Below are 21,891 nucleotides of genomic sequence, written 5' to 3'. Positions count from 1 at the left end.
GGACTGTGGACAGTATTTTGATTATCACTGGTCCAGGACGTCTTCTTCATGTCAAAACGGAGAGAAAGAGAGCACCCCTGGTCATCTGAATAGCAAATAAACTCCCAGTCATTTTCCTTCTGGGACACGCTCTCATTTGCGTGCTTCCTGCCTGTGACTCAGTGCGTGTCCGGCAGGATTTCCATACAGGTGCGTCCTGAGCTCCAGCCCTCTTTTGCCTATCAAACCAGGCGGCGGGGCTCCTGTCTCCGCCCTGCGCATCCCGCATCCAGTCGCTACAAGAGACGAGCGCAAGGGAGTGCCCTGCGCCACGGACAGGACGGGACAGCACCGCATCGCCTGCACTGCCTGCCGCACTGCCTGCACTGAAGCCGGACTCAATATCCAGCCGGGAAAACACACCCGACTCCCGCCTGAGCGCCAACCCGCTACCGGAGCCTTCATCCTCCATCCTCCGCCAGTCGGTCGCCCTCTAAATCGACCGGCGCTCCTCTCCGGTAGGCCTGCCGGTAAGGGCTGATGTGTGTGTGTGTGCATTAGCTATGAGCTCTGATGGTGCAATAACGGCGCTACAGCTGCATCTGTATTGTTTCAGATTCAGCTGGTTACGATTATCACCGCTGCATTATTGTACTTAATATGTCTGATTTTTAAAAAAAGATAGCCAAAGTGGTGTTTATTATTGAAAAGTGAAAGCGACAGGCCTGGTGAATCTACAGTGTTTTGACAAGGCAATGAGCCGGAGCCTGAAATATTCCGGGCTGCTGTATGGGGGGATGGAGGCACCATACGCTAACACTGGAGCTCATATAATTAAATGATGAAGTGGAGACCTATATGGCTTTACATGGAACAGCTGGCTGCGTGCAGACTGCACGACGCACGGATGACGGCAGATGCGGCTACCTGAAATAGGCAGCGGGTGGTCGACCTACTTAGATCCATTAAAAAGATGAGGATGAGAGACAGTTTTTCCAATAGGGTCATTTAATTGAACTGTGGCTGGCTCTCTGCTTTAATGTGCCCTGTGGCAGGCCAGGGTGGGGCACAAGAGGTTGGTCTCAAAATAAACTACTTCCCAATAAGCATAAGCACAAAGAATATAAGGTCTTCTACTACTAAAGCTACGGCCTTCTTAGTTTATTCAGTTATTTTTATCAGCTGTAACAATTAAAAGAGGACTTGCAATTACATGGAATACTTTTCTAACATTGAAGCAGTTAAAGTTCACTACAATGTGTCCTCATTTAGTTATAACAAAATGTTTGCAGTGTTGTTTTTCTACCACGTTTTTACCTTGATGTGTTTAAGTCTTTTGCCAGGGGCTGAAGATTGTTGTAAAAATCATTTTTATAGCTATTAACATGCCATGTGATTCACAATTAAAGTGGAAAATGGCATTTTTTTTCCATTATAACTTTAATTTTACTCAAAGTATGTATATATTAAAATGATAATATAGGTTTTGATGGGACATGTACCAAACAAACATGTTTTAATTTGTTTTTCACATCTAAATATTTTGTAGGCAGGGCATCTGTAGTGCCACAATATTTTGTCAGTATTGTGGTATTTTGTCAAAAATGTCAGCTTCTGTGATTTTGATATTGTACTTGGCTACATTGCAATTCTGATACTTCTATTGGTTGTTCAGCCCTGCTTGCCAGCTATACAGAGGGCAGAGTTGAGCGACTTGTCACTCTTTTTGTGTGTGTTTCTATGTGTCTTAACAGCATTAGCATCATGGACGAGTTGGATGTCCCACAGATGAGGAGAGAAGTGGAGAGCCTTCAGTACCAGCTGGCAATCAACAGAGAGAAATCCTCCATCACTGTAACTGAGTGAGTGCATCCGGAGCACAAACACACACAGACTCCGATGGGCTTAAAAGTCGTTCCTGTGCTCACCGTGTGTTTTTGTCGTTGTCGTGTGTGTGTGTGTGTGTGTGTGTGTGTGTGTGTGTGTGTTGCAGGCTGGTGAAGTGGATCGAGGGCTGTGTGTGTGAAGATCCATTCCTGAATCCTGAGCTGATGAGAGCCAACCCCTGGGTGGAGAAGGGCAAGTGTGTGATCCTCTAATGGTCACACACGTGTGCAAACACGCAAACCACGGATGCACATAAACTAAAGGACCATGCACCCACACACAAACACACACACATAATCATAATGCACTAACTCACTCTCTCTCTCTCACACACACACACACATTGCTATTATAATGTCTATTTATTTGGAGACCCGTGAATGGTTTTAATTTATGCTGACGAGTGGAAGATGACTTGGCCGTGTGTGTGAGTGTGCAGCACAGAGTAGCTTTTTAGAGGTTTTGTTTTGACGGACTACTGAGAAATGTTATCAAACAAAACGTTTTTATTGGCTCTTTACACTGTCAATCAAAATAAAGACTGTTTTGAATTTATGAGATGGATTATGGATGGACTGTGATGATTACATAAAACACACCTGACCAGTCAAACATACACAGAAGGAACACAATCGATTTGAGAATGAGTTTTTGGTGTGTGTGTGTGTGTGTGTGTGTGTGTGTGTTTGGGGGTTAAAGCAGTTCTCTGATGTAGACATTTCGCCTGACAGCATTGGACATGCCCTCGTTGAACCGGAACCACACATCACTGTTGCCGACTGCCTTTCCCATGGCCAGCTCCGTACTCTTCTCACCTGCAGACAAGGAAACAAGGTTGGTACCACAAGACTACCCTTACAAAAAGGGTTTATGATTAGGTTCTTAATTAGATTATAAACACTTTATAAATCATTAATAAACAATTTTTTCATGAATTTTCGATGCAGGCTCACTTTTTGGATTGATCAACTTCCTGCTGTACTGCATCTATTTTGTTAAATCTCAGATCTTGCTAGTTGCATATCTTACTTTACTCGATCTTGCCAAATAGTGAGCCAGCACCACTGTATGACAAATGTTAAAACATTTTTGTAAATGTTTATTAATGATTTATATTTTTATTTAAGTGTTAACAACCTAATTAATAACCTAATTATCAACCATTAATAAACCCTTTATGAGAGTAGTCTTATTGTAAAGTGGTACCAAAAGGTTTTTATATGACTCAGAAAAGAGAAAGGGAAAATTCCACCCTGAAATTCCAGCCTAAAACACACAGCTAGTTTATAAATACAGCCTGGTGATTTGGCATTGCCCCTCTGGTGCCATTTTGTTGTTTTAGGGTATAATTCTGATCTTCCCACTGGTAAACTTGCCAATAATGATGCACACAGCGAGCAGCTGCAGTTACAGTGGAGGACAGTGGGAGAAAGATGTTAGCTCTACCTCTTCAGTGCTGGATCTCTCCCTGTATGTTTGTTTAACACGTGGGGAGAAATCAATGAGCCTACAAAGACCTTGCTGTTTTATTACGGGTTGACAGTTAATGTGTCTGCTTTATGCTGCTGAATTTTTCCCCCTGCTAAATGCCATTGCGCAGATATTCTCTAGCTATGCTGATAATAGCTCCCAGTGACGTCAGTGGATTCACTTTTTGTTAGTCATGAAGTAACAAAAATGCAACATCAAACAAAATGGAACCGGGAATGCAATGTCAATTTCCGGCCCAAGGTTTCATACAGTGTTAATGTGATTCAGGCTGGAATTTCCCTTTACGTTACCCTTTCACAAAAGGTCTAGCTCTGTAAGACACACTTCAGACATTGTTCTTTTATCCACCTTATCTTCAAGCCAGTCCATATTACACTAAATCAAATTTTACAACAATCCCAAGATTCAAACGCTTCAGACGCAAATTAGATTACAGAGTATGGACTATAGAGAAATGTGCAACACTCCATGCACAATACATCTGGCACCAGAGGTACCCTGGTTGCATCAGACACAGCTTGACTCAAATGGCACAACGCACTACTGATGAGTCAAACCAGCTGATGCATCTGCCCTCAAAATTTGGTTCAATTTTTCAGGATTATTTTGGAGCCACTCCAAGATTTTCTATGATGTTTTATGACTTCAAAAAAAGAAAAAAAAAATGTATACGTAACACTTTAATGGCTCACTAAGAAAAACATGGTAAAAGGCAAGAACCAGTGCTGTTGACACTTTAAATCTGCTGCCTGCAGTGTGGCACTGAAGCCCCAAATTAGCAGTGTTACGTAACACCCATCAGTTATCAGCTCCAGTGCATTTGGGCCTTGGTTGCCCCGGGCATTTGGTTTTTTCGAAACAGCCGTTGCTCCCAAAGGGTCTGCCTGAATGAGGCTGTGCTACACTAATGCCACTTAGCAAGCAGCCAATATAGTACCTGAGTCTGAGGTTGGCTGCGGTCTCTGGGGTTTGGGGGCAACAGCACGACCAAAGAAATCCACCTCTGGCTGTAACACACACGCACACATGCACACACAAAATAGAATGATGAGTATATAAATCATTCAATGAGGCTGACGTTAATCAGGATCCCTTGGTGTCCTCTCTAACAAGGTCGATATGAATCAATGAACACATGAATGCAAGTGCGCGCTCACACTCTTTCACTCTCTCTCTCTCTCTCTCACACACACACACACACACCATCACCTCTCATTAGCCTAATTTCTCAGTTTCACCATTAGGGACCGTAGCCCACTGGCTTCTCATTATCCTCATTTCTCCCCTCTAGAGTCTATTTCCCTCTCTCTCCATCAGTCTATTACTGAACTAGGACTGAGAACTTGAAGGCCAAGGACACACATCTGACTTTTTTTTTTATCTAAATTTTGGTTTATCTACATTTTGTGAACTTGTATGTTGTGATTGTTGTGACATGCTTTTATGATTGCACAAATGAATTTCCCTGCAGAGAGTAAAGTTATTTCAACCGTACTGACTATAGCACTGCAACACCTCGCTCTGTCAACATCCATGCAGCGAGGCCCTGCTGTTCAATGTATGTCATCACCACAGAAATATAATTTAGTAGAAGGTGCATCGGCCTTTGGTTCATGTTGAGTCGCTGTATTTGGTATTTCTGGGTGATTCCTCATGCCCAGATAACAGCTGTAAACATTCAGTGATGTCACTGTGTTGCCAGAAGAGTTAGACCAGGTCAGGCAGTTTAGCTGAAGATTTAAGCTGAGCTAGTAAGATGCACAGAACAGTAAACATGCTGTGTTGTCAGTGTACTCTACAAAATTAAACATACTGATTCTTAAAACCATGCTGTGACTCTTGTATTTTTATTCAAATAAAAATTAACAGATTTTAGGAAGCTGGGACGGGTGGCTTTGCCATAACATTATTTAATGTTAAAACATAGCTAATGTAATTGACATCATAACTAATTTAATTTGCTGGCTTTACCCTTTATGTTACCTTATTGAATTAGTGTGGTGGAGACTGGTGTCTGTCTGCTGCAGTTTGGGTTAGGTTACAGGATCACATGAACCTGAGCTAGACGTCAGCAGTCTGTCAGTTAGTGACATCTTGGGGCCAAAATCAAATGGTTTACATATCATTGTTCAAATTGCATGTATAGATATCTTCCATTACAAATAATCTGAATTGTGTTTGTTATGTCATGACGGATCTGTTAATACATTTACTAAATTCTTCCCTCAAAGATGGCTGCCAGTTGGCCCATTAGCAGATGTAGAATCCACAAGACAATGTCAGTTCTACTTGATTCTGTTTCTATGGTAGTCGCCCTAATGAGCGATGGGGTTAGGCTTGGCCTGGCTGCCCCTCTCTGGCTCCACCTACTGGTATTGTCCAGAACAGGCGACTAAGGTAAGGTCATGATTGGTCACAGGTACTGTAGGTGTGCACATGCACAGGCACGTGTGTGTGTGTGTGTGTGTGTGTGTGTGTGTGTGTGCGTGTCTCACCCTGGTCTCCACGGTGGTCTGCCTGACGATGTTCTCCAGCCTCTGCTGATGGTTTAGATGGTTCCCAGCTGGTTTGGGTTGAGCACTCTGCTTTGGTTCCTCCTTCTGCATCACACAGATTATTACATGCAGACCGTAACAACACACTGGATGCTCTATAGCTTGGGTCAAACGCACAACTTCTCAGGCAAAGCTTCTGTGTTTGTGTGTGTGTGTGTGTGTGTGTGTGTGCATGTCTCACGGCAGGGTTTCGCAGCAGCATCAATTGCTCGGCTCTCCTCATTTTCTCCTGCTCCATCTCTCTGCTGATGGTTTGCTTGGCTTGGTATGTCAGCTGGCGGCGGGGGGGCAGGCCCGGGAACCTAACCACCTCCTCTACACGCCTTCGCGCACACATACGCGCACACACGCACACACACAAACAAAGTTGTCAATAATAAAACTGCTCTTCACAAACATTTTGCACAGGGAGATAACATATTAGTCCAGAGAGCTGTAGTTTACACGCAGGCACACACACACACATGCAACACACTCACAGCTTGCAGCTGACAGCAGTGCCCTGTTAGGTGACAAACATGGAGAAAATAACAAATAGCTTCCTTTGCCGTTGCCATGGTTTTCATTTTCCAGAATAAAACCCCAAATCTGTCACTCTTTTAATACCATAATCCTCTTACAGCTGATCCCCATCTCTTCAACACACACACACACACACACACACACACACACACACACACACACACACACACACACACACAAACACACAGAATGTATTGGAGAAAACATACTTGTCCTCTCCATGCCCGACAGCCACAAATCATACAGATAAGAATTTCAATGCGATTGTGAGGTATTTATTATGATTTATCATTATGGACTACCAGCAGTGTCGCAGGCAGGTCTCAGCTCAGTTCCCACCTCTATAAAGTCATGGCTAATACAATCTGGAGCTAATATTGGGTACTTTAACTTCTGGCACACACATTTATGCAATTCATTATTACAGTTAAATGTACAGACAGCGCTCTGATCTGTGGCATCTGCATCATGTTTTATATTATAGAGTAGGTATATTTAACAAAAAAAAAAAAAACAGTTATTTAGGTTTCAGTAATGTACAATACAACTTTTGCATTAGTTTTGTCTTAGTGTTAGGTTAAATGTTAATAGAGTTCAGAGGGTTTGTCACACTCAGACGTTTTTCCTCCTTTTGTCCTGGTTGTGCAGTGTCATTTACAACTAATCACTGATGAGAGCTGAAACATCTGTTTGGTCTGCTATTTTAAGCCATGCATCAATTTGTTTTGTCACGATGAAAAAGGTCCTCTTTATGGGCCAAAGACTGTGTCAGTCTTTGATTACATGTGAACTATATTCCTTACACCCATTTTGCAATAACAGGCCAGAGCGCTAAATTATAGCATACTGTAAAATACAGGAGGGGCTATATTCAAATAAAGCATCAAGAATGTTACACAACAGATATGGGGGCAAAGTCCAAGAAGATATCACACAGCGGTGTGCTGTCACACTGCACATTCTCCTGATCCAAATGCAAATTCTGATTTGTAATGCTCTCCTGCTCTATCACTGCCTCTCTCTCTCTCTTTCTGGTGGCAGGAAGGCATGCAGAACATGACCAATCAAATTGGTGGCCAAAAAAGGAACAGTCCAATCAAAGAGTCCTGTTTGGAGTGGGTGTATCCACTGTAGCAACTGTCTGCTGGATCTGTTGAACCTTTATATCCACCACAGCGTCTGTGAGTCTGTATCCATACAGTGTCAGAAAGTGGTGTTGTGGTGTGCTCGGGACGGCAGGTACAGGAAGGTGTAGACCAGAAACAGCAGCAGCAGAGCCACCACTAGAGGCAGGCACCAGTCGTTGGTGAAAAGCACCTGGTCACAGCGAGCCTGCAGGAAGGAGCCTCCGTCCGAGGCGTCCTGCTCCTCGGCCCGGGCCGGCATGGCTTAGCTACGGCTAGGCAAGGCTAGCTATCCCATTCTACCATAATCAGATCCTCCTCTGTCCTCAGAAACCACACAAAAAGGTCTTCTATTTCTGATTCACTCCTACTTTTACTACACATGGAGGTTCCTGTTCCTTTCCCTCCTCTAATCAATCTATCCTTTATCCATCCATCTATACCCCATTGTGGAGGAGGGCTTCAGTTTGCTCTCTGCCCCAACACAGGCATCCATCAGTCCACACGCACACATCCACACCAGGTGTTAAGGGGATTATTCTCTAAGCCCCCATAGAATCCCACAGTGTGGACAAGAACAGTGACCTTCAACACCCCAGGAAAAAAACACATCTGTTCTCAATGTGTCCATGTACACTACGTGGGTGGGGGTGAAGCCCCTGCACACCTAGGTGGTGGGTGATAGGTACATAAAAACAAACAAACAAGTGATTCCAATAAAAGAAGAACGCTTCTATACTCTCACTTCAATATTTTCGTCGGGAATTTGATCAGAAACATTATCTTAAGATACAGCAGGATGATTCATACAACGAAACATCTCTACCTCATCCAATGAAAATGTAACCATACCTGTCATCCATAAGATCTACAGGTGCATGGGTTTGTGGGTCATTACATCACTGAACACAGGACGATGTGTCATACAACATGACTGGCGATAATTACACATACCATTGGTGTTTACGCACTGTGTGTTTAGACAGAGTGTGTATGTGTGTGTACTTACGGCTCCAATACGTATGTGTACTGTCCCTCGGGCGTGCGGTCCTGCCTGTACGAGAGGTTGTAGGCGAGCATGGTGTCGATCAGCTCACGCATCTGCTGCTTCTCCCTGCTGCTGAAGAGCTGAGGGTTCACCTGGCAGGAGAACAGAGGAATAACGTGGGGAAACTTCATTTGTAGGCTTGAGATCATGCCATTTTGTAAGACATCTGAAAAGCTTCTACATCTCAATAAAGTTAAAAAACTGCAGGATTATAATGTTGTCACTTCATTTTCTTGCTCATTGTGAACAAGAACCATTCACCAACAGAAAAACACCCAATGCACATATGACCACACCTGCAGTAAACTACATGATTTAAAAAAAAACAAAAAACGACTACTTTTTACTCGTTTAAGCGACATAAGGCACTCTCCAAACGGACAGTTCTAGAGCTGTGTTTGTTGTGTGTCGCAGGTTTCAAGCCTGGACGTCACTGCGGATCCATTTACACTTATACCCAAATCAATCACTGTACACTTTCATCATTCAAGGTTCCTCTTCTACTTGGAAAGTACCTACCCTGAAGCAGGAGCTAAAAAAATCCCTCAAAACCTAGTTGTAAGAAGTACAATCATTCCCACTTCCTGCAGTGCGTACACAAAAAATAAAATAAAATAAAACGGGTAGTTCCTTCGACAGTTCTTAGAACTATGAAAAAGTTCCTCTGGTCAGAAAGCACCTATATTCATGATGAGGCTTTTTATGGTTTCTCTCCTAAGACTAGGTTTTTTCCGACTTCAAAAAGGCGCCTGGTGGCATGGGGGGCTACTTCTGGACTTGGCCTGTCTACTGATTATAATGATTAAAGATTAGAATAGGCCTGTAAATACAGCTGTGTGCACATTTCAGATGGCTGCACACAGGAGAGGGGCCATCCTCTTTGCTGCCACTGCAATTCTTGTGCCTTTAGTGCCATCCCTACAGGGGTGACATATTTTCCTTCTCGTTTTACTCAACAGAGAAATGTGATGTAACTATATGGAAACTCGACATGCTCATAGTACCGAGACAGATTGAAAGAGACATTTAGATCCTTTTTTTTACCATACCTCTTCAGCTCTGAGCCATTTTTGTAAGGATGCTCTTGTTTCACAAATATGACAAAGGAAAAAGCATGTAGGCCTAGTTTATCAAAACAAATACGTTATTCAATTGGCATAAAACTTGGCAAAGTGAGGCTTGACATTGGACAAGATGTTAACCTTTTCTTTACTTCAACAGGTCTCAGCGCACTTCCTTGGAGGCAGCAATTGCAAAGGTTTTAAAGTTAACGCAAACATTTTGTTCTAATCTCCCTGGAGCTCCATTAAGATGGTTATTTATGTGTGTAAATGTGGAAGATTCTACCTTTGCACCCATATACAAAGCTGTGTGTAAGTGCAACAACAACAACAGGACAAGATAATAAAATAAGAAAGAGTGAATGTTGCACTGCAAGGCAAACAATCCGCAGACTGGACTTATTTCCAATGCCAACAAGTGACAGAATGAAAAACTTAATGAGGCACAATCGAAAAGATCATTTGTGAATGTATGTATGTGGTATGTATGTTTTTGTATTTATGTATAACGCTGTCTCTTGGTGCCCAAGACAAATTTCTTCTTGGAGACAATAAAGGCTAATTGAATTGAATTAATTGAATTGAATTGTGTGATTTCATTATAGCAACAGAATCATACAGACTGATGCAGCTTCTCTGGTGTCCACAGAAAGATGAAAAGAACGAGGCCCACAACACGTTGAACACCTTTATCACCTGCACTCAGAGACACCCTACATGTATGTGCACACATATACTTCTACCTACGGGTCGCAGTTTGGGACAGATGATGTCGAGGAGCAGCGTGAGAATATCAACGGTCAGGCTGAGCTCACTGAGCCGACTTCTGACGCATGCTGGGATGTCAGCCAACATGGTGGACAAAGCGTTCTTGCTGCTGTGAAGACGTGAAGAGGCCTGAGGAGGAAAGGGCGAGAACATACATTTATGGCCTGGTCAATCTCAGATTTTGTTTTCAAACACTTTAAAATTCCTGATGTTATGTGTATCTGTATTTTTTCTTCTTTCTGAGCATAATTGTGTTTTCCTTCTGAGCACAGATCTTAAACTTTCACTCTTGGATACTGTTCAAGGTACCTAACTCTGTTATCAATAGAGAGAAAATTAATGAGGATTTTTTTTAATTCACCAAAAAAAAAAAAAAAAAAAAGACAACTCTAGACTCCAAATCTGCTCTCCTGCCTGGGACTTATCTTTAACCTCAGAAAAGAATTGCTACCTGAAGCTGTCAGGTGAAGTGCTCAAAGCATCTCAAGAGTTTGATGTACCTCATGCTGGCTGTGGGGGTAGTTGATGCGGGGGACGTGTGTGTGAGCGAAAAGGAAGTGGAATGTGACGGACAGGAAGGGGGAGTATCGCAGCAGGGAAAAGTTCTGCCCGTGCAGCATGACTTGGTTCAACTTGTCTGAGAACGACAGCCAGTCCAGCGCCTCACACACACTGTGCAGGTTGGGGTCCCTCACCCGCATGGACAGAAAGTTATCATACAGACCCTGAGGACACAGAGGGAAAGAAATGTTCAAAAACAAACAGGAAATGTTTTCCACTTGCCGTGCATCAGGCCTTTACCAACATAAACAAACATCAGTGAATGTGTCAGCCGTTGCCTTGGCAAGAGGATTCACCCGGGAATACTCAAATTGCTGTGTACCATTCTACCCACTTTTATTTCTATGATAGGAACATATTTAGCAATTTTGTCCCCATTTCCTTAATTCATTTAATTAATGGGGGAGAGAAAGTTTTATGAATAATCACAATTTTACTGTACTGTAGTCAGAACAAGCAAATCTTTGTAACATGTTCTGTTAATATTAAATTTTAAACTTTTGCTGCTCACATAGTGCAAATGGCAAACTGCTGTGCAATCATTTACCGAGATCACACGTCACACTTCTTTAAAAGCCTTAAGACATGACATGGCTTCTTGTGTGGGCGTTACCTGTGCAACTTTTTCGTAATCTCCGCTGGATGAAGCCAGGTGTAGGATGTTCTGAAACCTCTGAGCTCCACCTCCTGCCCCAGCTCCTTCTTCAAACCCCTCACCCACACGCTTCCTAAAACACCACATGTGGCAACATATAATCAGTCAGCAACTAGAGGACAGAACAAAGAGAGCATATGCCACCCTGGCAGTCAGATTTGGAGGTATGACCAGCCACATGAACATCAATCGTCCTTTCCTCATTTTTACCTCTAGGACAAGTTGCTTTATAACTCGGGTTCAAGTTCAAGTTTATTTAAAGCCCAATGACACTGTTTACAGTCTCAAAGGGCTTTGCATGCCCACATGTTTACAAAAAACAGGATGACCCCCCCTGACTTAATCCTTTTAGCAGGCACGAAAAAAAACTCCCCAAAAACTCAGCTGTAACAGGGAAAAAATGGAAGACATATTGAGAAGGACTACAGAGAGAGGAGACCCCTTTCCTGGCCAGACAGGTGTGCAAGAGGCGCCGACCCAATAAGAAAATTACAAACATTACAGTCATTAACCAAAAAAAAAGCACACTGGCAGGTGGAATGGAAAAGAGACAGAGAAACACCAAATATGTAAATGTTAAAAACTTCACCTTTTTTTGTCCAGCATACAGCGATAAAACAGCATCAAAATGTGCGTATTTTGTGGTTATGAGTACAAAGTTGTGACAAAACATACCTGAGAGAGCAAAATGAGTATTGATATGAGCTATATTTTACTGTGCCGTAATAATTGTAAATGCTATGGTTTTTCCATCACAATTTATCCATCAAAATGACACTATTTACTCTTTGTAATGACACCATTTTAAACTGTTTACATTCTAGCAAGCCATTACCATTGCTAGAAATAGATGTGGCTCAAAATGAAACATGATTCTGCACAGTCATACTTTGCTGTCTCTGAACATTATTCTGTTACATGGTTTTGTGTTTGGTAGCAAATCACTGCTCCCTTAGGGAATGTAAGCAGAGTGATTAAGGGCTAAAAATAAACATTACCTCGAACTTGAACATGCTGTGCATTGAATAGTGGTGTGAGACAAGCATACTGTGTGATCTCTACCAGTGGATGATATTAAAAATCCAGTCCAGACACAAACAAATTAACATTTATGCACCAACAGTGAATCAACAACTCCCTATAAGATGCAAGAGCCACTGATACGAAAAATTCTCTGCAATGTTGCCCCCCATTTCCCTAATTCCTTTTTAGAAAATGGGGGATAGAACATCTTGTAAATAATCTCGATTTTACTGCATTGCAGTCAAAACAAGAAAATATTTGTAACTTTTTCTTTTTTTTTTTTCCTTCCCCAACTTTTGGCACTAGTTTTTCTGCACACGCTGTGCATATTGGCAAACTGCCTAGCAAAGTGTTGAGTGAAGTTTCATCCAAAAACATAAAATGACTGATTTCAAGAAGAACTGGGGGGATGCACAAACACACACACACACACACGCACACACACACACACACACACACACACACACACACGCACACATGCAGAGGGCGACATACCGCTTCATACGTGGCAACTGGAAGATTTCTTGCCATAAGTGGAACAGGCCTTTGTTCTGGTCCTTCTGCCCCACAGACACACTCTGGACCATCTTCGCATCCACCTGCCGCTGGCCTCGACCATGAAGGAACTACACAAACACACACACAAACACACAAAACCACATGCTTTTACATGCTAATGAACTGCCTGCAGTTTGCCCATCCTGTCAGCCGGGACACCGAGGCTCAGTACCAGGTGGCCTCTCTTTAACAGTGTTGCCACCCACCTGTAGAGTGTTGATGCAGGACCGGATGTCGTTGTCGGTCTTCTCACACAGCGCCATCAGAGTGCCCGTGTCTGCCTTCATCCCCTGCCGCCGGGAGATCTGAACAGCAGCCAACCATAAACATTAAAAAAATAAAAATAAAAGAAACTCACCCTGTAAACCAGGACGGTTGGTGTGTGTGTGCATGTTTATATAGCCTGTATGTGTGTGCCACGGCTCCTACACATTTTCCATTTCAAAATTCTTGACATCTCGGTTGATTTTTTTCAGACTGTCACATCTCACATTACTGATAGCGACATGTTTATCACATAATAAAACTGTTACCTGTTACATCCTGTATCTATGCTATTGCCAGCTGTTCAATTCATTCAGTGCTGAGGATGAGCGCTTTAATTCACCCTCGGGTTAAGACTCCTCACTCACATCACTCCTCAGCCTCGCATGGGTGGGCTGAGCAAAAAAAAATGATGAGAGCTGGGTGCTGATGATGCTTTCACAAGCTCATCGTGTTTTTTCCCTTCCACATGACGAGTGACGGCTGCCTTGCTCATGATTTTACACACAGCTTACTTTGCACCATGCTCTTTAGGGTTTGAGACGCTTTCACTGACCATTTTTACATTTTGGATGGGTAGGCTATTTCTCAGAAAAGCTTTCCCATCTTGTGGCCTTGAGTGGAATGGTACAGGAAATGCCACCGTTGATTTGCACACAGTGATATGGACAGGATTTTGAATCGCATTGCCTCGCCCACACAATGGAAAATATTCAGCTGGCTGCTCCAAATGTGAACCAAATCAAAATACTCTGCTTGTATGATTAATTTATTAATTATTGCAATTTCTGAATTACACTTTTTAGGAAACTGTTAATCCAGGCAATAGTCTGGGAAATTGAATATATTCCATACTGTCTCCTCTTTTTCCACACTATTCCAGTCCTGGAAATGATCAAAATCATATCCCATACTTTTTCATACTTTTCCAGAAGAAACCCTGTGGTGTGTGTGTCTATGTGTGTGTGTGTGTGTGTGTGTGTGTGTGTGTGTGTGTGTGTGTGTGTGTGTGTGTGTGTGTATGCTGACCTCTGCCAGTCTCTGTGCCAGGCGGGAGGGCTGTGTCTGGGGGAAAGCCAACAGGAAGGCCTGCTGCCTCAGAGGTCTGAGGGCTGGAACATAACTGACAGGACAGAGACAGAGTCAGGGCGTCTACAGGCATTAGTTCAATTTTATGCTTTTAACAAGACTTAAGACAAATTTTAGCAAACCTTAGGACTGATTTTTTGGACAGTTAAGTATAAACGGTAAATGCTCTGTAAATTAACCAATGCAGAGGTTAGGTAGGAATATGGTCAGTTATTAACTAGATGAGTCAATGAACTGTTATTGCAAAAGTTTCCTTCATGTACGATGGCAAGGGAATACTTCAATAAATGTGACCTTTTCCACAGAATTTGGGGCAGGTCATGGGGACAGGTAAGTACAACAATTTTCTTGGATTACTTTCTACAGGTAAGTATGACATTTAAGTGAGCTGGGTTCATCTACAATAGATGTTTTCCCAACAACTAAACATAAAGACAGTATTAAGTTCAACAGTAGCAGGCTGAGGGTTTTATAACAACACAAATGTTGACTCTGAGCAGAGGAACTTTAACAAAAAAGATACATTTTAACCAAAACATATAGGTGGATAAATGAAATTAGATAAAAATGTTTAGTGATACTAAGACCTCATAAATCCAAATTTAAGAATATTTAATGTTATTAAAGCCTAGCATTTATGAAAATGAATTTCAGACTTTTTAGGGATCTGCAGACATCCTGTAATTGCAAAATGGTAACACTACACATCACTCCAACGCATTAATTATATACCAAGCATGTCAAATCACGGCAATGCAATAAAAAAAAAATCTGCCTTTTCCACATCATTATGGGTCTTACAGGTCGTTACAGATGCATATGATTGGCCGAAGCAGGATGGACTCCTTCTTCTTTTTTTTCTTCATGGCTTCTGTGCCTGCCTCTCCACCCTGTCCGTCCTTCCTGTTAAGAGTTGCTAACAGAATATTGATGGCAGCCTGCAAAACACCACAGAGGGAAAAATAAGCGCCTGCATGATTAAGATGTTAGAGGACTGTACCCACAATCCAGTCCCATTTATTTTTCTGGTGTTACTTCAGCAGTGGGTGGCACATACCACAGGAGCTCCGTCGATTTCGTCAATGATGAGGCAGTTGGGCCTCTGATCGGCTGCTAAAACCGACTTCATCTGGGTTGCCGTGTCGATGCGCTTCTGGAACACCTCGGCGCTGCGGTCGTCACTGTGGAGACAGCAAGGGGCATTACCATCAATTGATTACCATCGATTTGATTAGTGTGACTTATCCTTAATTCAGTTTCTCCAACCTGGCATTGATTTCCACCACATTGTACCCAGCATGCTTTGCTATGACATGGGCCAGGGTGGTCTTGCCCAAACCTGGAGGACCTGACAACAAAGCCACCTGGAAAACAGAAAAAAAAGGAAAAATGTAAATTATAACAACAGGACTTCAAAGCTGGGTTAAGTATGAAAAACTTTGTTGAGCACTGAGGTATTCTTACTTAATTTCAGGGAAAAATTGTGTGACTCAACATGCTTGATTAAAGTTTTTTTCCGTGATTTAATGATGCACTCAGTCTCTGGGACACTGGAATACATACAGTTGTGCAAACTCTTTCAAAAAGGCAAAAGCTCATTTAATTGACAATGTATTAATGAATACATTTGTATGTGGTATACCCAAACTGTGAGGGAGTCTGCCTGTTGAGATCAGACAGGCAACATCTTTAATGTCTTTTAAGTCTCTTCTCAAAACATTATTTTATCAGAAGGATTTTATGAATGCTTGATATGCAGCTGTATTTTATTAGTTTATATTTTTGTGTAATTTTTTCCCTTGTTACATGATCTTTTTTCTTTTGTTTTAAGTGCTGCTTTCAATTTTCTTTCTGTAAAACACTTTGTAATTTTGTTAATAAAAGTGCTATATAAATAAAGTTTTATTATTATTATTATTATTATTGTTAAGGTAAGTGAGCATGTATACCTTGAATTTGGGTCGTTTATACTGGTCGAGTTCAGCCTCCAGCAGCTCCTCAGTCAGCTGACTCTTGCTCTTGAAGCGATTTGCATTCTGATTGGCTTGATTAGGTTTGGATGAGTTCTGGTTAGCAGCCTGTCTGTCAGGCTGGGGTGGGCGGGACTTCCTCTCTCTCCCAAACACAACAGTGTCCCACAGCTTCAGCCACTTCAGCAGACAGCGGTTGGTAAACTACAACAACACAAATCATACATTCACACAAAAATTTGGATTTTCCCCGTTACAATCGTGTTTTACTCATGCACATGTAGACGCAAAGAGCCAGAATAAATTACTTACATCATCACTGAGAAGTTCAGTGTAGTGCTGAGGAGAATATCTGTCCACCCAGAGCCGAGATCTGTGGCCCTCCTCCTCTTCATCGTTATTGTTAGCTTCCCCTTCCCGGCTGTCCGGCTCAACCAACACCTCATCCACACCGCTGCAATGTGTTACACATGCCCAAAAAGACATTATAGAAGCAGCCACTATGTGTATTTAGAGTCATGGTGTGTGTCTGTGTGTATGTGTGTGTGTGTGTGTGTGTGTGTGTGTGTGAGTGTGTGTGTGAGTGTGTTATGCAGGAGAAAAGTGGAAATTACTTAGCCAACAGCTCTGTCAGGCGCTGAGATTCCTCCATAACCTGCTGATGGCGCTGCGTGATTTAAAAAAAGAAAAACAGAACTATTTTTGCAAACTCTTGAATCACATAAAACACAGTCATGCTCAAAGTAAATTCACCTCCACCCACTGACACTGTGCTATAATGCTACAGAATTACTGAGTAATGCTAAATACCAAGTTTGGTTTGTCAGAGATCTGCACAAAGTAATCTGTGTTAATATACCCAGTTGTTGTTTTGTTTTTGCACCAAATGGTGTAGCTGGTATAGATGTGTTTATCATTTCATGTCACTTAAACTTAATTCCATTAATTTCCATTTAATTAGTGAGTTTGAACAATACCTTTCCATTTAAAACTACTGTAATGCAGTCTTTTGTCTGAGGAAAATCCTGAAATCCTCAATAAGAATGTACTATAGAGTGGACTCTTAAAAAATATGAGAGTGTGGACAAAAAAAAAAAAAAAAGAGATCAGCACTGCATCACTTCTGTTAGAAGACACAGAAGCACACTTTCAATAGAGCTTCTTTTGTGTAGGCCAGTGTGAAACATGCACAGGTAAAACTTACTGAAGAGTTTTGAATACACAGTGCACAATTTAATGTCAAAAACCAAAAACTGAAGATCTGATCACGAAAAATGATCAGCCTAATAATCGGGGGTTTGTATTTCACAGAACGATGTCACTCACCTTCTCCGCCTCTTGTTCTCTCAGCACTTCGACTGGTACGGCCAGCAGCCCCAGCCCACCTTGGGAGTTACGCACCGTTCTTGGGTCCACTACCTGGAAGCGCACACAAGGTTAGATGGAAACAGAATAAAATTAACAATCAACACTGGACACCACAGGCATGAATAAAAGCAGTAAATCAGTGTTTAGCCTGTGTTCCTTGTTAAACGTGTCCAACAGCTGTGTAAGTGTCTTAGAGCTTGACCTTTGGCCCTGTGTCTTCTTTTTGGCGGAGATACACTCGACTTCCTGATGAGTCTGTCACAGAGATGTAGTCTCCCTCCAAAGGGGGGCGCTTTAGCACCTGCAGTGATGCTGTTGCCGGGGCAGGTCGCCAGGGTGACTCTGGAATAGCAGCAAAGCCACTGATGTCCAGCACTGCCTGGGTCGACCTGGAAAACATCGTGAGTCTGTTTTAAGATCACCAGCTGCCACCAATAGCAGTAAATATTCTCAGCAGCCGTATCAAGTAGTAGACCAGTCGAGAAGGTATTAAAGGTATTAAATGTATTTAATGAAGTGAAAAAAAAAAACGCTGGATGTCCCCACTTTCATCACTTCCCCTCTCCCTCTCTCATTTACCACCAGACATCTTTTGCTCTTTTCTGTCTCACTTTCTTTTTCGCTTTGTAATCATCCCATCCATCTCTCCTACCTGAAGGGCCGAGAGGGTTCGTACTGCTCTGGGGAAGACGGGGGTGTGATGTCATCACTCTGCGACGGGGCTGTGACCTCCTGAGTCTGCGATGGGTCAAAAAGTCGCTTGACCACACCAGCATCCTGTTTCTGGCGCTTTGCCTTCGGGGCTGCATGGGATGCAGTTGGAGTTAAAATGCAGTCATAAATTCACACCAAGAAATACCAATAAAATGAAAACGACATGTAAAGGTGCACTCACTGACGGGCTGGTCACCCAGCAGGTGCTCTATGTCTGAAATGTCTTCTTGTGGGCGCTGAGGACCCCGCTTCCGAAAATCTGTTGATCACCAACAAATAAACATGCATAATTACATCATTTTAAGAATCAGAATCATAAATAATTCATTGATCGCTGAGGGGAAGCTGTTTTTTTTTTTTACATGAGTAATGTTCTATTAAAAAAACAGTATTGAGAAATAGCGCCAATTCCGAGTCAATTATCTGTCTGATGCATCAACAGAGCCTTGTTTATGTATTTAATTCAATATAGTAGCTGAGCACAAAGTCAGGTGGAAGGCCTCTCCAGCATTTGATTGTACCTGAAAACACCTTTTTGAAAAACAGATCGGGAATTTCAGATTTTCAAAGTTTTGGCTCTATACATGGTTTGGGCTCTGACAATATAGATTTTAAAAGAAAAACAATCATTTGTTGCACTTTCTTGCTATAGTATTGAGATTAATCAGACTTTACAGGACACACATTGAAAGCTGTGTCTTCCAGATCATTCATGTTGCCAGGAAAACTCCTGCACTGAAGTGGATCTTATACAACTGCAACACAACTAAATATCCAAAAGACTCTCCACCATTACATATTTTCTATACATATTTCTTATGAATCCTAATAGTCACATGCCATGCAGTTTTTTTTATTACATTATTATAAACAGTGACTCGTGCACATTGTTAAAGCACCTTCTCCTCCTGCAATAAACCACATCTTTGAATAAAATATGCCTGCACCTGCATTTCAGAAGCCAAGACTAAAGGTGTTCAAAAGCAAACGTTTGGACTTGGCCTGCTTTCCCCCTCCCTCCATGGTGTGTGTGTGTGTGTGTGTGTGTGTGTGTGTGTGTGCGTGTTTAGCAGTTGACACACATAAAAATCATTAAAGGCGGTTATTTGCTCATTTGAATAAAGCCAAACTCAAACTCACTAATGCATGAAAACGCAGGGGGGTGGAACTAATTTTCTCATGACTTGAAACACGTTAATTACGGTATTCATTTTTAGCTGAATCTGTCTGACTCCTTTATGCAAAACAAACAAACAAACAAACAAACAAAAAAAAAAAACAACCTTCAACGTGTGATGATGAAAACCTACATGTTTTGTGAAAACTGATAAAATTAGAGACCCTTAAAAACATTAGGACTTTTAAATCAAATTTCTCTACCTGTAAAAATACTAAAACTGTGAAATTAAAACTTCTTGGTTTTGGCATGTACAGTACAGCCATGTCTGTCTATAGCTGCTGTAAAAAAATATTGTGTTTCTGAATCTAACAGAAAAAAGACTGGAGCATACTAAATGTAGTCATTGTACAAAGTAAAAAAAAAACAACAACAACAACAACAACAGTTTTTACATACTGTATGAAAACTGCACATAAATAGCTTATTGTGTATGTGCTGGTTGCAACCCTTGACTGAAGCGACATCACTCTGAAGATCCAGTGAAATATTCAAACCCAAGATGCCACTGTTTTGTGGCTGCCCCATTACACGAGACAGAAAACATCTAGACGTCTTCAGAATCATTTAATACACATTTCGCTGTGATTCAGCAGGACATGTTTGGTATTTCTGGACACCTTGGGATCTCCACTAGCATTTAAAACACAGTTCGGTGTGTCTGGAAAAAAATCTGCAATGACAAACACAGCGGAACAGAGTCAGAGAGAGAGAGTGTGTGTTTAGGTGTTTAGGTTTCTCACCGTCGTCCATCTGAGCCATCACCTCCAGCTCGTCGGCGAACTGCTGCTCGAAGTCGTCCTCCATGCCGAGCAGCTCCTCGTATTCATCCATGGCGGCTCGGAGAGACACGGCACTTCACTTTAATGCGACCTTAAATACAGCTTCCAACACTTTTTCACAAAACTTTCCTTCGCGACGACGGCAGCTGCTCTGACACAACACCGTTCGCGGCAATTTTTTTGTTGTGAAGTATTGCTTCCGGGTAACTCTGGTTTCCTGTCTCCTAATTGGCTGCTGGTGTTTACCACGTATCCCGATACGCCCCAATCAGAGCTGGGGTGGCCTTAGTAATTAATTACATTAGTTTGGTATTTTAACAAAGTATTGGTAAATGTTAGGTTGTATCTAATCACTTCACTTTTTATTGCACAATAAAGAGACAGACATAAAAAAATAATTAAAAAAAATCCAGGGATTTCATTATAACACAAAGCTTCAGGGAATATAACATTGCAGACTTCTAATTTCTTCTAACTTAACATCCATTTGGTAAAGACAGCCGACCATGTCACTCACTAGAAAAGTTAACACAAACATATGATAATAAAGTTGCGTCCCTACTGCACAAGAACAGAGATCCTTCCAGAACAAAATGCCTTCATTTGAGGCAGTCACTTGAGATTTAACAGGCAAGAGAGCGAACACACAAGAGCATGCCAATCTGGGTCTCTTACACTAATAATAAGGATGGTTATAGTAATCCTAATCATAACCTTAACGCTTTGTTTTTATTTAGCACTTTTTACATCATAGTTGGCAACTCAAACTGATATGCAAGATTGTAAAAATGAGTTTGGAGTTGTCTCTTTAAACTGTCAATGCTGGTACAGTTTGGAAAGGGAGTGTAGTGTGCACCATCCTGCTGAAGCTGCTCTGTGCCTTGCTCAGAGGCACTGATAGCAGTTGTTTGGTGTAGGAGAAACAAGGCAATCTAAAAGCACTGGATAAAACTTCTCAGCTTACATCAGCCACCCCGATAAATATGTTTGAGGGTTTTTGTTTTTGTTTTTTTTCTTATACCAAAAGCATTCTTGTTTCTTCTAGAAATTTGATACTGCACAGGAAAACCTTTTTCAGCTTAAGTTTGTTTGACTTTGTTATCTGTGTGTGTATTTGTGTGAGATTAATGATGATGTGTGTGACGTCAGGGTGTCTCCATCACCACCATCTGCTGCTTTAGCAGACAAACACTGGCCAGCAGTGTGTGCGCCTGTGTGACACTGTGTTAATTTCACATCAAGTGGCACTAATGCAGACTCTCTCTCTCTCTCTCTCTCTCTCTCTCTCTCTCTCT

General features: G+C 41.9%; 2 protein-coding genes across 4 annotated transcripts; one reads left to right on the top strand and one right to left on the bottom strand.

Moving 5' to 3' along the window:
- The first annotated feature begins 204 nt into the window (after positions 1 to 204).
- On the top strand, positions 205 to 13,127 carry gng13a (guanine nucleotide binding protein (G protein), gamma 13a). Of its 3 annotated transcripts, XM_030061916.1 has the most exons (4): positions 205 to 509; positions 1,734 to 1,841; positions 1,973 to 2,089; positions 13,092 to 13,127. In XM_030061916.1, the coding sequence occupies exons 2-3, from the start codon at positions 1,744 to 1,746 to the stop codon at positions 2,076 to 2,078; spliced, it is 204 nt and encodes a 67-aa protein (XP_029917776.1). In that variant the 5' UTR covers positions 205 to 509; positions 1,734 to 1,743; the 3' UTR covers positions 2,079 to 2,089; positions 13,092 to 13,127. The 3 variants fall into 3 exon arrangements, with proteins under 3 accessions (XP_029917776.1, XP_029917784.1, XP_029917768.1); XM_030061924.1 differs by lacking the exon at positions 13,092 to 13,127 and having other exon boundaries at positions 210 to 497; positions 1,973 to 2,421; XM_030061908.1 differs by lacking the exon at positions 13,092 to 13,127 and having other exon boundaries at positions 216 to 509; positions 1,973 to 2,421.
- Positions 2,355 to 20,798, bottom strand: chtf18 (CTF18, chromosome transmission fidelity factor 18 homolog (S. cerevisiae)). The gene is made up of 22 exons (XM_030061895.1): positions 20,558 to 20,798; positions 18,819 to 18,896; positions 18,576 to 18,726; positions 18,126 to 18,312; positions 17,882 to 17,974; positions 17,170 to 17,222; positions 16,868 to 17,009; positions 16,535 to 16,759; positions 15,852 to 15,949; positions 15,643 to 15,766; positions 15,387 to 15,523; positions 14,526 to 14,619; positions 13,439 to 13,537; positions 13,170 to 13,300; positions 11,610 to 11,724; positions 10,936 to 11,160; positions 10,415 to 10,564; positions 8,568 to 8,698; positions 6,094 to 6,235; positions 5,853 to 5,957; positions 4,295 to 4,364; positions 2,355 to 2,681 (listed from the first exon to the last, which is right to left on the bottom strand). Exons 1-22 carry the CDS (start codon positions 20,646 to 20,648, stop codon positions 2,560 to 2,562), a joined length of 2,763 nt encoding a protein of 920 aa, XP_029917755.1. The 5' UTR covers positions 20,649 to 20,798; the 3' UTR covers positions 2,355 to 2,559.
- Positions 20,799 to 21,891: the final 1,093 nt, after the last annotated feature.

The sequence above is a fragment of the Myripristis murdjan genome, chromosome 1 (genome assembly GCF_902150065.1).
Source record: "Myripristis murdjan chromosome 1, fMyrMur1.1, whole genome shotgun sequence".
Taxonomy (NCBI): Eukaryota; Metazoa; Chordata; class Actinopteri; order Holocentriformes; family Holocentridae; genus Myripristis; species Myripristis murdjan.
This window is presented reverse-complemented; position numbering and strand designations above follow the sequence as displayed.

Coding starts and splice junctions, on each gene's coding strand:
- gng13a (XM_030061916.1), top strand. CDS start 1,744: ATGGACGAGTTGGATGTCCCACAGATGAGGAGAGAAGTGGAGAGCCTT. Junction 1,842..1,972: donor TCCTCCATCACTGTAACTGA/GTGAGTGCATCC, acceptor TGTGTGTTGCAG/GCTGGTGAAGTGGATCGAGG.
- chtf18 (XM_030061895.1), bottom strand. CDS start 20,648: ATGGATGAATACGAGGAGCTGCTCGGCATGGAGGACGACTTCGAGCAG. Junction 18,313..18,575: donor GAACCCTCTCGGCCCTTCAG/GTAGGAGAGATG, acceptor GATGTTTTCCAG/GTCGACCCAGGCAGTGCTGG. Junction 10,565..10,935: donor ACCCCCACAGCCAGCATGAG/GTACATCAAACT, acceptor TTTCCTCCTCAG/GCCTCTTCACGTCTTCACAG.